General features: G+C 35.0%; 2 protein-coding genes across 2 annotated transcripts; both read left to right on the plus strand.

Moving 5' to 3' along the window:
• Window positions 1–1,567: 1,567 nt before the first annotated feature.
• LOC18047471 (protein KINESIN LIGHT CHAIN-RELATED 1) lies at window positions 1,568–4,846 on the plus strand. The gene is made up of 3 exons (XM_006439224.2): window positions 1,568–2,368; window positions 3,017–3,925; window positions 4,482–4,846. The coding sequence occupies exons 1-3, from the start codon at window positions 1,740–1,742 to the stop codon at window positions 4,714–4,716; spliced, it is 1,773 nt and encodes a 590-aa protein (XP_006439287.1). The 5' UTR covers window positions 1,568–1,739; the 3' UTR covers window positions 4,717–4,846.
• Window positions 4,847–9,453: 4,607 nt separating this feature from the next.
• LOC18047472 (bidirectional sugar transporter SWEET4) lies at window positions 9,454–11,881 on the plus strand. The gene is made up of 5 exons (XM_006439225.2): window positions 9,454–9,596; window positions 9,862–9,898; window positions 10,832–11,210; window positions 11,323–11,442; window positions 11,558–11,881. Exons 1-5 carry the CDS (start codon window positions 9,548–9,550, stop codon window positions 11,747–11,749), a joined length of 777 nt encoding a protein of 258 aa, XP_006439288.1. The 5' UTR covers window positions 9,454–9,547; the 3' UTR covers window positions 11,750–11,881.
• The last annotated feature ends 1,213 nt before the right edge of the window (window positions 11,882–13,094 follow it).

Raw genomic sequence — 13,094 nt, forward strand, 5'->3', positions numbered from 1 at the left:
TTTTGCATTTTACTTGGGAATGAACATTTAGGTCCTGTTTGGTAGGAGTGGGCATTTCGGATTTCAATTTCGGTTGCAACAATTTCGAGCTTCAGAATTCACTTAAAATGGGTTCAAAAATTAGTTCCGTTCAAGTCGAAATTTAGATTGGTTCGATAAGGTTTAAATTGTAACTTTGGGTGTAAAATTAGGTTTGGTTTACCCAAGGCCCCTAAAGACCTGAAATTGTAATAAAAAGTGACTCGAACTCTATTGAACATGAAGTTATCTGATTTCTTCTTTCTTCTTGAATTTGAACTATAACTTCTACATAATCAACGAGTTTGTAATACAGTGGTATTCATGGCCTTGTTACTTTGACAAAGGATTCTCTACAATATTTTAAGCCCATCAAAAAAGAAAAAAAAAATCTCAATCTGCTAAATATGGAAATCAAAATACCATGGATTTTAGATGGAAGAAAACTGCGAAGCGAACTTACATTGATGAAGAAGAAAAGTTGTGCGAAGACAATTTCGAGAGCTTTCCTCTTTCAATTTGGAGCCAGAATTGAGGATTGAAGCCATTAAGCTGGGATTCTTTACAAGAATCAAAGGGGAAAAAAAGTCTTCATGGGACATAAAAGATGAAACAAGTCCTAAATCTCCACAACCGTCTCTCCAAAACTCAAAACATAATTGGAAAATAATGTATTAATAATATGAAACACGGAACAACAATAGTAGTTTCCTCTTAATCACAACTACAAGTGAAGAGCTACGACACCGACGAGATGGAAGCTGCAGTAACTGAGCGCCGTTACTGTAAGAGAGTAACAATGACAAGGGGCGCTGACGGGCTGATTGCTGAAAGTGACGACTGGTGGCAGCGTGAAGCGACCGACGGCAACAGCAGCTAGTGAGGGAGAGATAAGTTTGGCGGTAACTAGTATTTTTAATTTTGACTTTTGAGGAAGAAATGGGATTGAGTTTTCATGTCAACAATTTTTTTTTAAGCGTAATGCGATCAGGTATGATATTCAGTTTGATTACGAATTGAAACTGATCGATTTTTAAGATCAAATCAAATTCAACCGAAAATTGAAATTAGTTTTGACGTTGGTTCAACTTAGATTAAATATTCACATCAATAACTTTACTTATTGATATTGAGATTAAACAGATTTACTTTAAAAATTACAATATTAAAATATTTAATTAACATTATTTACTATGAATTATTGATAAATTATTTATTTTCATCCTAAAAAAATTATAATATCTTTATTATTTTTATTAAAAATATTATTTAAAACTCATATATATTTATCAGATACTTTTAATTTTTATTTTGTATTCACTAGTCAGTACGTGAGGGCTCTAACGTTCATGTGCAAGCATCAAAACGCATGGAAAGTAGCCCTAAACGACATGGTTACTGTAAGCGGCGAGCACAAACCAAAAGCCAATTGAGTATTTATTTATTTACCCACCAGAAAGGACTGGCAGTTACTTTTACCGTTACTCTGATGAAATTTACGAAATTGCACCAGAAACACACAATTACCATATCACCCTTTCCTCATCATCAATTTGTTGGTCTGAAGATCCCAACCTTCCTGTCGGTTGCGAGTGGTAACAAGTTCCAGTCTTTCACTCACTTCTCTCTAAAATTAAAAACTCTCTCTCACTTTTATATAAAAAGTTCACCAAACTTGTACTCTCATTTCGATCCGAAATTCAAAACCCCAACTCGAGACCATGCCCGGTTTAGTTTCCGTCAAAACTCCACCGGACGCTCCGCCTCCTCGAATCACCGTTCCGGAGCCCCGACCGGAGCCCCCAACGACTCCAGTTCCGCGCCCCAAGCCTCCCTCCCCCTCTCCCTCATCCCGATCGAAGGCCACCCCAAGCCCGACCCAATCACGAAACAAGAAACCGCCCCCGGATTTCACCGACGCGTCCCTCGACAACCCCGATCTCGGCCCGTTTCTTTTAAAACTCGCTCGTGATACGATTGCCTCCGGCGAAGGCCCGAGTAAGGCTTTAGACTACGCAATCCGAGCTTCCAAGTCGTTCGAGCGTTGCGCCGCGGCTGAAGCCGAGCCGAGCCTTGACTACGCAATGAGCTTGCACGTGCTGGCTGCGATTTATTGTAGTCTAGGAAAGTTCGAGGAAGCTGTACCAGCTCTGGAGAAAGCCATTTCGGTGCCGGACGTCACGCGCGGTGCGGATCACGCGCTGGCCAAGTTTTCTGGGTATATGCAGTTGGGTGACACGTGTTCGATGCTGGGGCAAGTTGATCGGTCGATTGGTTGTTACGAGGAAGGATTGAAGATTCAGATCGAAGCCTTGGGAGAGACGGATCCTAGAGTTGGAGAGACTTGCAGGTTTCTGTTTTTTCCTTAAAAAAATAAATCTTTTGGTTGGATTTTATGATTCTAATAAATTTCGTAATTTGAAATTAACACATTTACAAAGATTTGGAGTGGGAATTTGTCTTTTTTGATAGTATTAGAAAAACAAGGATTAGTGAGAATATTCTTAAAATTTCAAAAATTTGGGAAACTCAGTGTTTTCTTAGGGGAAAAAGGGGACCGCAATTGTGTCCCAAGTTCTGTTATGATTGTTCAATTACTGTAGTGAAATGAATGTACTGGAATGGTTAGGTGGAACATTTATGTTTGGTTTGGATCTGTGGAATCTTGAAGAAATGGAAAGTTGAAATTTTGAAATTGACTGCATATTAAGGTTTGCATTATTTTTACAGTTTCAGGGTTATGCATTTGCAGCTTTTTGTTGCAGTGCACAAATCAATCAAAGATCTGAGAAGCCTTTGAAAGTTAATATTGCTGTTTGTTAAAGCTGAAAATTTTTATGGGATTAAGTTCTTGAATATTTCACTGAATGTTTAATGTTGGCTGTACATTGCTTGATTAAATTAATGTTTGCAATTCAGAAGGAAAAGTGATATTACATTTTTTTTTTTTTTTTGGGAGAGGAAAAGTGATATTACATCTTGATACTTAATATAACAGATACTTGGCCGAGGCTCATGTTCAAGCAATGCAGTTTGATAAAGCTGAAGAATTGTGCAAGAAAACTCTTGAAATTCATCGTGCACATAGTGAGCCTGCATCTCTTGAAGAGTCTGCTGACCGCAGATTGATGGCTCTCATATGTGAGGCAAAGGGAGATTATGAAGCAGCTCTAGAGCACCTTGTCTTGGCCAGCATGGCAATGATTGCGAATGGACAAGATAATGAGGTTGCTGCTATTGATGTTAGCATTGGCAACATTTACCTGTCGCTATGCCGCTTTGATGAGGCTGTCTTCTCTTACCAAAAGGCTCTCACCGTCTTCAAGTCCTCAAAGGGTGACAATCACCCTTCGGTTGCCTCTGTCTTTGTGCGCCTTGCTGATCTATACCACAGGACTGGAAAGCTCCGTGAGTCGAAATCCTATTGTGAGAATGCCCTGAGAATATATGCGAGACCTGTGCCTGGAACCACAGCTGAAGAGATTGCTGGTGGGTTGACGGAAATTTCAGCCATTTATGAGTCTGTAGATGAGCCTGAGGAGGCACTGAAGCTCTTGCAGAGGGCAATGAAGTTATTGGAGGATAAACCAGGACAGCAAAGCACAATTGCTGGAATAGAAGCACGGATGGGTGTAATGTTTTACATGGTTGGGAGGTATGAAGAAGCAAGGAGTTCTTTTGAGAGTGCTATAGCAAAACTTAGAGCAAGTGGGGAAAGGAAGTCGGCTTTTTTCGGAGTTGTGTTGAACCAGATGGGATTGGCTTGTGTCCAGTTGTTCAAGATAGACGAGGCTGCTGAGTTGTTCGAAGAAGCAAGGGCAATTCTGGAACAGGAGTGTGGGCCATGTCACCAAGATACCCTTGGAGTATATAGCAATCTTGCAGCAACATATGATGCTATGGGAAGGTATTAATCTTTCAATACTATTCCCTTTTTTTGTCTGTTTTCTTTGGACCACCTTTAAGAAAATTATTAATTGGCTTTGACCTGGCTTGTATTAGTTGTAATTAATTTGATAGCATCATGATGAGGATTGTGTTTGTATCTTTTCATATCTCCTGATATTTATTGAATATCTGCATCCGCATAAAGGAAACTGACATCTATATCATGAGAACTGAATATCCTAGTTCCCCGAGTATTCAGTAACAGAAAAAAATTCTCTATGGAGGTATTGACCAAATTATTTAAACTTGTATTCCCTTTCTTCAACCATTTGGACAATTAAAATGATGGCAGAGTTTAATAATTTGAGTTATGATAGGCTGGACTATATTCCTTATCAGTCCTTACGTGGTCATACATTCATGTCATTAGTGGATGGCTTATGCATGATTTTCCTTCCATAATTTTTTGCTCTATGTCATTGCAGCCTGGTGACACATGTTGCATTAATGTGTTTGGTACTCCAAAAGTCAAAAATTTGTCTGATTTGAGCTGTATTTTGATGAAATTACTGCAGAGTAGCAGATGCCATTGAGATCTTGGAGCATGTTCTTAAACTGAGAGAGGAACAGCTTGGAATTGCGAATCCTGATTTTGAGGACGAGAAGAACCGGTTAGCTGAACTTCTTAAAGAAGCTGGCAGGGCACGCAATAGAAAAGCAAAATCACTGGAAAATCTCATTGATCCCAACTCAAGGAGGACAAAGAAAGAAGCCACAAAGAGATGGCCAGGCTTGGGTTTTAGAATTTGAAAAAAAAAAAAGAAGACATTATCTTCATCACTTCGACTTTCCAGAAGTGCACGCTTTGTAACATAGAATTTCATTTATGTATAGTGTTCAATGTTGTAATTTGGTGAGGTTTCCTGTTTTTTTAAAGCTTTGAGATCCCATTGGTTTTCTTCTTTTTTTTCTTCTTTAAATTGTTTTATTTGAATGTCCGTGTTGTACCCTTAAAATTATTGGCTGAAAATGAACAATCATCAGAGTGAATAAATTCCTGATTCATGTTTTGATGGCTTCGTTTTTAGGAACTTAACAGTCCGCTAAAGATGAGCCAAAACGAGATCCTGACCTTACATGTCAGTTATTCATTTTCACTAAAAATTGACCTTACATGTCAGTTGCTCATTTTCACACAATTTTTTTTAGGATGTAAGTAACACTAAATGTGACCTTAGGTAAACCACTGTTTTTATTATTAGTAATGTTAGGAACAAACTTTTTATTATAAGTAATGATAAAAATTTTAAATCTCAAAATTACAACTAATTAATTTCTTTCTCTTTCTACTCACGATTCTATAGATTTTCTCTACTCTCATATTTCTGCAAACAAAACTTTCTATTTAACTGTCTTTTCGGTTCTTTTTTTTTTTTTTTTTGCCTTTCTTAGTAAATAATAATCTTTATTTCATGCCTTAGAAGACTCGTCACTATCTCAGTTGTGCTACCATAGCCTCTAGGGAAATTATAATAAAATTTACACCCAGTAACTCTTCCTCGGCTAGGCTTGAGAAGAAGAATAGGTGAGCAAGTATTAGTAGCATAGCAAAAATGCATTTCTCATCATTAATACGGTTTTCGCAGTAATTGTGTCCTCTCGGGATAATTGACGACTGCATCTTTAATGGTAAAATCAGTGAGGACCTGAAGAGATAATGGTCTACTTTGCTGTGGAAGTCAAGTGGTTTGAGTTCACTTATCTCCAACTCATGAACTTAGCCAATACAAAGCTCTATGAATGTCATAGCACCCAATTTTCCCGATTCAGTAGCTTGATCTATGGTTTATCATTTACGGGCGTTGATAAGATACTCATATAAGATTTTTTTTTAATATATTCATTACCTTTTTTTCATTGGTAAAGATTAATTTTTTTATGTTAATTAACTTTCTTGTCTGATAAAAATTTGTTGATGTTTATTTTTTTAATAACAACTATTCCTCCTCTTAATTTATGATAACTTATAATGAACTAATTATTTACAATTAAAAGAAAATATTTGAAAGAATTGATGAGAATGAAAAGAGAAAAAATGATTAATAAATAATTTTATCAAAAATTATTTTGACAATAAAATTCTTAATTAAAAAGATGGTGTAGAGAGAAAATTAGTAAGTTCAAATAACCCTCCCTTATTTTTTTAATATCACTATTTATCGTCGACAAGAGATTTTATGTAAGGAAAATACTTGGTGTAGAGAAGCACAAGAGAAAGACGAGAGAAACAATAAAGAAAGGGATAGAGAGAGAGAGAGAGAGAGCAAAATTCTCTCGTCTTTCTCTCATGCTTCTCTCTCTCTCTAGCACTACTCTTTATGTAATCTTTTTCTGAAAATTAGTGGGGAATCAAATAAAATTGATTACAATTATTATTGCTTAGTTGTAACTGGACAAGAATAGTTAGCGTTTCTTTATAATTTCTTCTGTCACTGTTTATGATGTAAATTTATTTTATCATTTATAATTTCTTTATATTTATGATTGATATTTATACCCATAAATTAATATTCTTGGTTCTAGAAAATGAAGAAGAAACAAGAGGATGACAAGGAATGAAATTTAATTCGGAATCTTAATGCAATACATTGTATTAGTGGTACCGATCCAAAATTACTTAATTTGTGGAACCTGTGACCTGTAGGTGATAATATTCCTGCTTCTTATTTCCATTTTCATGCAAGTATTCATCTTCATTTCTTGAGCACTATCATGATCATCAATTCATACCGTCAAATTGTGATTCCTTATCAGAATTTGATTCAGTACTGGCCCAGAGGCAGAGGAATATATTAACACGTTTAAGCAGCACCATTGACATTTGCTTTCCCCTGTTTACCGATGGAGACTAAAACCTTCTGCCCACCAGTCTTGGACAGCTAGCTCTCTTCTGAAACTGTTTTCGAACTTTGAAAGATGCAAAAATATGGTGATGAATGTGATAAGCTTTTTCTTTTTCAAGATATTATATGTAATGTAATTGATAATTTGCTGATCTCAGGGAAGCATCCATTCCGTTGTGACAAGTGTAACAAGCAGTCCAATTAGCATTAAGGTAGGGAGCGGAATCGCTTTTTGCCTGATGAGTTCAGCAAAAATTGTTAGGATGAAGAATTAGCTTTTGACCTTTTCCAGCCCTTGAAGATAAGAGTTTTTCTTTTTTCCTTTTTTTTTCCCCCAAAAGTTGAGCCCTCCTAATCTCTTGTTCATGGAATAGTAACTAAACCCAATCTCTTGCTAGCTGCTAATAATGTATCTAATTTGTTTAGTAATTCACTTTTGTTTAATAGAATCAATATGAGTTTAAGATCTAATTTCGGTGATGATGGGCAGTTTTTTTAAGACTAAAGTTTTAAGTTCGAACTTTACAAGTATGTGTGAGTTAAATAAAAATAAATAAAATAAAATCATGAGTTTGAGTCTCTTTACATTCATTTTTTTCTTTCAAAAAATTTAGAAACAGTAAATATCTCTTCAATATTAGTAGAGTAAATTATATATATATATATACACACACACACACAATGTCCCAATATTGTAATAGATTATTATAATTTTAAAATAGAATATTTCTCTTTATTAATAACAGTCCAATTCCGAACTAATCAGGCTGATTAACAAAGAAGGTCCCATTAGAACACAAGGACAACGGCGTAGGGTATCTGGACAATTCTACTTTTTATCCGTGGAGTTCATAACTCTAAAGATGATTTTGCAGGATAAAAGCAATAATGATTGTGCATGAAATATATTCTCTGACACTCTCACCAACATTTCCAAAATTGAGCCAATTTTTTCTGCTACATGCACATAACCCTCCTTTTACGACAAGCTACAGCTTGAAAAGGTTCCAAAAAGAATTCGATGCCCATCTTTCCGATCTCTTCTCTTCTTTCATTGACTAATTATCTGTCCTCTCTATTTACTTATCCGAAAACTTGATGCCTGTTAATCCTACACAATTATTTTTTAGGTAACTATTCTGTTTTTTCGTGGAGATAATGCTATATATATATAGGATTACTTTTGAAACCATTAACTAATTGCTAAAGTAGTTAGCACATTGTTTAGATAAAAAGCGGGACTGGGAAAGCAAACACTGGAAATCTGTACTTAAGAAGAATGAGATATATACAGCAACACAATCAAGTTTCACTGCAGCAATAAATGCATGTTATAGAGTCACATCTTAGCCATGACCGACCTATGCAAAATCATCATATTCACGATTGATGAAATGAAATTCAGCTAAATCTTGTCACATGGCCTATTTTATCTATAATCAAACACAACACGTTGAACAAATTTGTACAGTGCCACCTTTGTATGCTTCATTTAAGATTCAAGTGATTATGACTTATGAGCACTACACATACCCAGCTCTTATATCGCCCCAAATTGTGAAAAACCCTATTTTAACGCTACACGAAGCAACATCTTCCCACTTTTAGTTACATGCATTCAGTTCAGGTTAATCAAGGAGGCAGGGAGGGAGCTGAGTTCGATATTTTACATTATTATTAGAAAAAGAATACTCATATCTCTAAGGTTTTCCCTAATGTACAGGCAGCTAGTTTACATTTTAGGAATGAATATGTACACCTCTTTTAATTTAATTAATGTTAGAAATTTACACGGTAATAAGATTTGTTTCGAAGAAGAAGTAATGGAGGAGCCACATGTGCGATGATTGACCACTACATGCAACTCAAATTAAGAGAGAATTTGTCTTCATCTTTAAAACGTTGGAGACCTGTACATATTACATGTACATTAAGATTAAGATTAGGGTAAATTTTGAAGGTGTGAGCGTTGGTTTTCTTCGTATATTAACAGAGTCAGGAAGACAAGTGTCTCTGACAAGCAAAGTTAAAAGCCTACGTGGGTTTTGGATAAGTTCGGGAAAAAAAAAGAAAGGAAATGGATTCAATTGAAGAAATTGCTGGCAATTGGCCAATAGTCCCAGCAGTACTTATGAAACGCCAATAGAGCAATAAAGGGGCTGCCTGAAACCTGTATTTTGAAGGATCTTGAAGATGGTGCCACGAAAGAAAAGATTAGGGTTCCCACTCTCTCTCTCTCTCTCTTTTCTCTCTTCTAGTCTCTTTTTATTTTTTAAATTTACTTTAAAAAAATTGCTTAATTATCAATAAAAAAAAATCAATTAACAATATAAAAATTCAAAGCCCAATCTTAATCACTCGTTTAAAAATGAGAGACTAAAAGAAAATAATTAAAAAAAAATCCTTCACGACTTGGTATTTTTTTCTTCCTCTTTCATAATAAAGACACTCTTTTCTATGTATAATTTTCACGACACATTACATTACATGTCATGCAGGTGATATACTTGCCAAAATTTAAAAAAAAAAAAATCTCATATGAGAATGAGACAGAGCAACACCGAACCTCCTCTTTAACTTTATTGCCATACCGCTATTCTCTTAACTCATTCTCTATATATAACCACCTCTTCTATTTCTTTCTTCAGGTTCTAATTATCTTCATAAATTCTCTAATCCCTTTGCTTATAAGCTCTCTTCTTCTTCTTCTTCTTCTTCTTCTTCTTTAGCTTACAACAATGGTTTCTGCAGTAGTGAACACTATTCGAAATGTAGTGGGTATCATAGGTAGGTAAATATTATATTATGTTGCCGGCTAGTATAAGAAATTTACAATTTTTTAGTGTTGTGTTGTGTTCTTGATTTGTAGTATAGAGAGGAATAATGCACGATTTTACTTTAGTTGGTGGGGTAAACAGATTTTGCATGTAGCATTTTAGCCCTTACTTCTCTTACTAATTGGCGTTTTTAAATTTTCTTTTTTTTTTGGGAGAATTTTTTTTCCCATCTGATTAAATTAAACTGATGCGGGGTTCCTTCTGTTTATTTTCAGGAAATATCATCTCTCTCTTCTTGTTCTTATCACCAGTGTAAGCGAAAACATGTATTTATTTATTTGATTTTGAGAAAAGTATGGACTCAACTTAATTATAATCTTTTGTTGTTGATGACTGTGATTTTTGTAGTTCACGAGTCCCATAACCGTAAGTTGTCACTTCACCATGAAAGACAGTTAAAACCCCACGTTATCTGCCATGTTTGGAATACATCAAGGGGCATTGTTGGGTTTTCGAGTAGCATTCATTGAAACTAGAGCCGTAACTGAACCGTTAATTAATATTTCCACCGAGAAGTAAATTGCGGTTATCCTTTAGGAAAAGTTTAAAAACCAATATCTAGGTGCCAGATTTCTTGTCCTTTTCTTCCCTTCCCAGCTGCAACTTAATTCCATTCCTAACAAGATGAGTGGAGTTTGAAAACATATATGTTATTTTCAAGATAAGAGATTTATGATCTCAATTAGGAGAAGGTTTTTGGTGTTTTTTTGAGCATTACTCCTTCTCCATTCAGTGATATGAATATGAATATTATCGTGATTGGTTGAAGTATCGTCGTATGAATATGAATATTATCATGATTGATTAAAGTATGCACGTAGCAAAGACCGAAGAAAAAAAATCAGTACCCAAGACTTATCCCTACACTAGTTGACGCTCATAAATTATCAAGTAATTATTTTTTCTGTATTCGGTTGACATAGTAGTTATACATGATACACCAATTAAAGGTCTGTCATGTTAAGTGCCACGGAAGTGGTTCCATACATCCCAATTAGTACATAACTTACTTGGTAAGATTAGTCGTACTGAAATTAATATGTTAATTAGTTAATACACAAGATCAATTTTCAATTTCTGCACAATCACCCCTTGAGAAATTGAATGAAAATGAGTTATATATAATAATGAATTATGAATTGATAAAGAAAAATGATTATTTGATAAATGTAATGGTTGGTGCAGGCCAACATTTGTTGAGATAGTGAAGAAAGGGACGGTGGAACAATACTCGGCAGCACCATACCTGGCGACGTTATTAAACTGCATGGTATGGGTGTTGTACGGGCTGCCGATGGTGCACCCACACAGCATATTGGTGATAACCATAAATGGGTCGGGCACGGCCATTGAGGTGGTTTACATAATTCTGTTTGTACTCCACTCTGACAAGAAGAAGAGAATCAAAGTTATGTTGGTGGTGCTTGTTGAGGTCATATTCGTCGCCCTTGTCGCCCTTCTTGTGCTAACCCTACTTCACTCCACCAAGCAACGCTCCATGGCCGTCGGTATCATTTGCATTCTGTTTAACATCATGATGTATGCTTCACCCTTATCTGTCATGGTCGGTACTGATAAATCTCCTTTTATTGCCTTTTAAATATTATTAATTCATTATGATTATGATTCTAATTCTAATTCTAATTCTGATCACCGTCTCATATTTTTATTATTAGAAACTCGTGATTACCACTAAGAGCGTGGAGTATATGCCATTTTTCCTTTCCCTGATGTCATTGGCTAATGGCATTGCCTGGACTACTTACGCTTTCCTTCCTTTCGACCAATTCATCGCTGTAATTTTCTCTTTAACTTGCTAGGTCTTCATTCATACGTAACGCAAAGCCTCAATTTGTTTATTTGCTTACAATTTAATTATTTTGGTGGACTGGATTGGATACCAATCATCAGATTCCGAATGGGCTGGGGACGTTATTGGGGGTGGCCCAGGTGATTCTCTATGCCTGCTATTACAAATCCACGAAGAGACAGATGGCAGCAAGACAAGGCAAGGGCCAGGTGGATTTGTCGGCTGTTGTTGTGTCCGAGTCCGACTCTGGAGATTCGAAGAAGATTGGCACCGCAGTTGCCGATGGAGGTTGATGCGCGTGCGCCCCTACTCTATTCTCATGACGGTGGTTAGCAGCAATCGTGGGAGCCAGTCAGCCAAGAGCTCAAGGATATGCGTCGTTTTAATTTTCAAACTCATCTTTTGAACATTTTTGCTTTTCAACTCTTATTTAATTTTTGTGCTTCATGGTGTCTGGTAAATGTAAATCCAGATGGGGAATGGGCTTCCGGCCCTCGTTCTCATCGCCAACTTTTTCTTGCCAGCCAAATATTTGAATAATTTCTCCATAATGTGATGTGTATATATATTAATAATCAGTATTAGAATTTAGATAAGCTCTTGGGAAAAGTCCCCTCGGCACAAATGGACTGAGTTAGAGAAGCTGCAACATCTCCCATGTCATTCATGGCATGGGCCATTTTGCTCGTTGTTGGTTCTAGATGAGCTTTTTCGCTAGACCATCCTAATTGGCTGCAACGACCATCGGCAATTTATAGTTAAATTGTTTGCTTTCCATGATTTCTCAAATGAAATGCTTTTGCTAGCAAACAAATGAGGGCAATGAAGATTAAGTAGCTTCCCCTCAACGACGAGTTAAAAAGAGGTTAAAAAGAGGTCATTGCGTTCTTTAAAATTTACATGACAATAACTCTATACATCTACACAATTGTGAAACGAACACACACGTCAGCCCAAAACTATGGCGACATTTATTTTTTTGTCTAAAATCTGAATAGATTTAAATTAGTCTAAATTTTTAATATAACTAAATGTCTGAATCTAAATAATATCTTTATTTTTGTGTCTGAATCGCTGATAATAAATATTAAGTTTTTTGTTTTTTAACTTAAAAACTTACAAACTAATATTTTTACATTTATGCATTTACAAATTATAAATGTTAAAAAAATAATAAACATCTCAAAGATATATTAAGAAGATAATATATTACCATAACATAAATTATATTCAATTGAATACAACTCTTTAATATTCTATATTATATATGTTAACTAATTTTATTACAGTTTATGATGTTTTTATAGGAAAAATATCCATAAAAAATTAATGAAAATAAACAATGCTAATTTCAAGAAAATAAAAAGATAAAATAGTAATGATATACCATTATATATTATCACAAGTGATATAGATATGGGTAATAATATAAATTATTAAATTTTATTTAAGTAAGGATGAAAATTAATTAATTAAATAAAAAATATTTTGAAAAATATCTTTTAATGATATAATTCAAACTTTTTAGATTAAGGAAAAAGTTAAAAAAATAGTTTAATAATTTAATAATCTAATTGCTAAAAAATTTTATTACGTTGAAAAAACAGACAGATTTAATGACTTATTATAATTAAATCA

The sequence above is a fragment of the Citrus clementina genome, unplaced genomic scaffold (assembly GCF_000493195.1).
Source record: "Citrus clementina cultivar Clemenules unplaced genomic scaffold, Citrus_clementina_v1.0 scaffold_3, whole genome shotgun sequence".
Lineage (NCBI taxonomy): Eukaryota > Viridiplantae > Streptophyta > Magnoliopsida > Sapindales > Rutaceae > Citrus > Citrus x clementina.

Coding starts and splice junctions, on each gene's coding strand:
- LOC18047471 (XM_006439224.2), top strand. CDS start 1,740: ATGCCCGGTTTAGTTTCCGTCAAAACTCCACCGGACGCTCCGCCTCCT. Junction 2,369..3,016: donor AGAGTTGGAGAGACTTGCAG/GTTTCTGTTTTT, acceptor TTAATATAACAG/ATACTTGGCCGAGGCTCATG. Junction 3,926..4,481: donor ACATATGATGCTATGGGAAG/GTATTAATCTTT, acceptor AAATTACTGCAG/AGTAGCAGATGCCATTGAGA.
- LOC18047472 (XM_006439225.2), top strand. CDS start 9,548: ATGGTTTCTGCAGTAGTGAACACTATTCGAAATGTAGTGGGTATCATA. Junction 9,597..9,861: donor AAATGTAGTGGGTATCATAG/GTAGGTAAATAT, acceptor GTTTATTTTCAG/GAAATATCATCTCTCTCTTC. Junction 11,443..11,557: donor CTTTCGACCAATTCATCGCT/GTAATTTTCTCT, acceptor ACCAATCATCAG/ATTCCGAATGGGCTGGGGAC.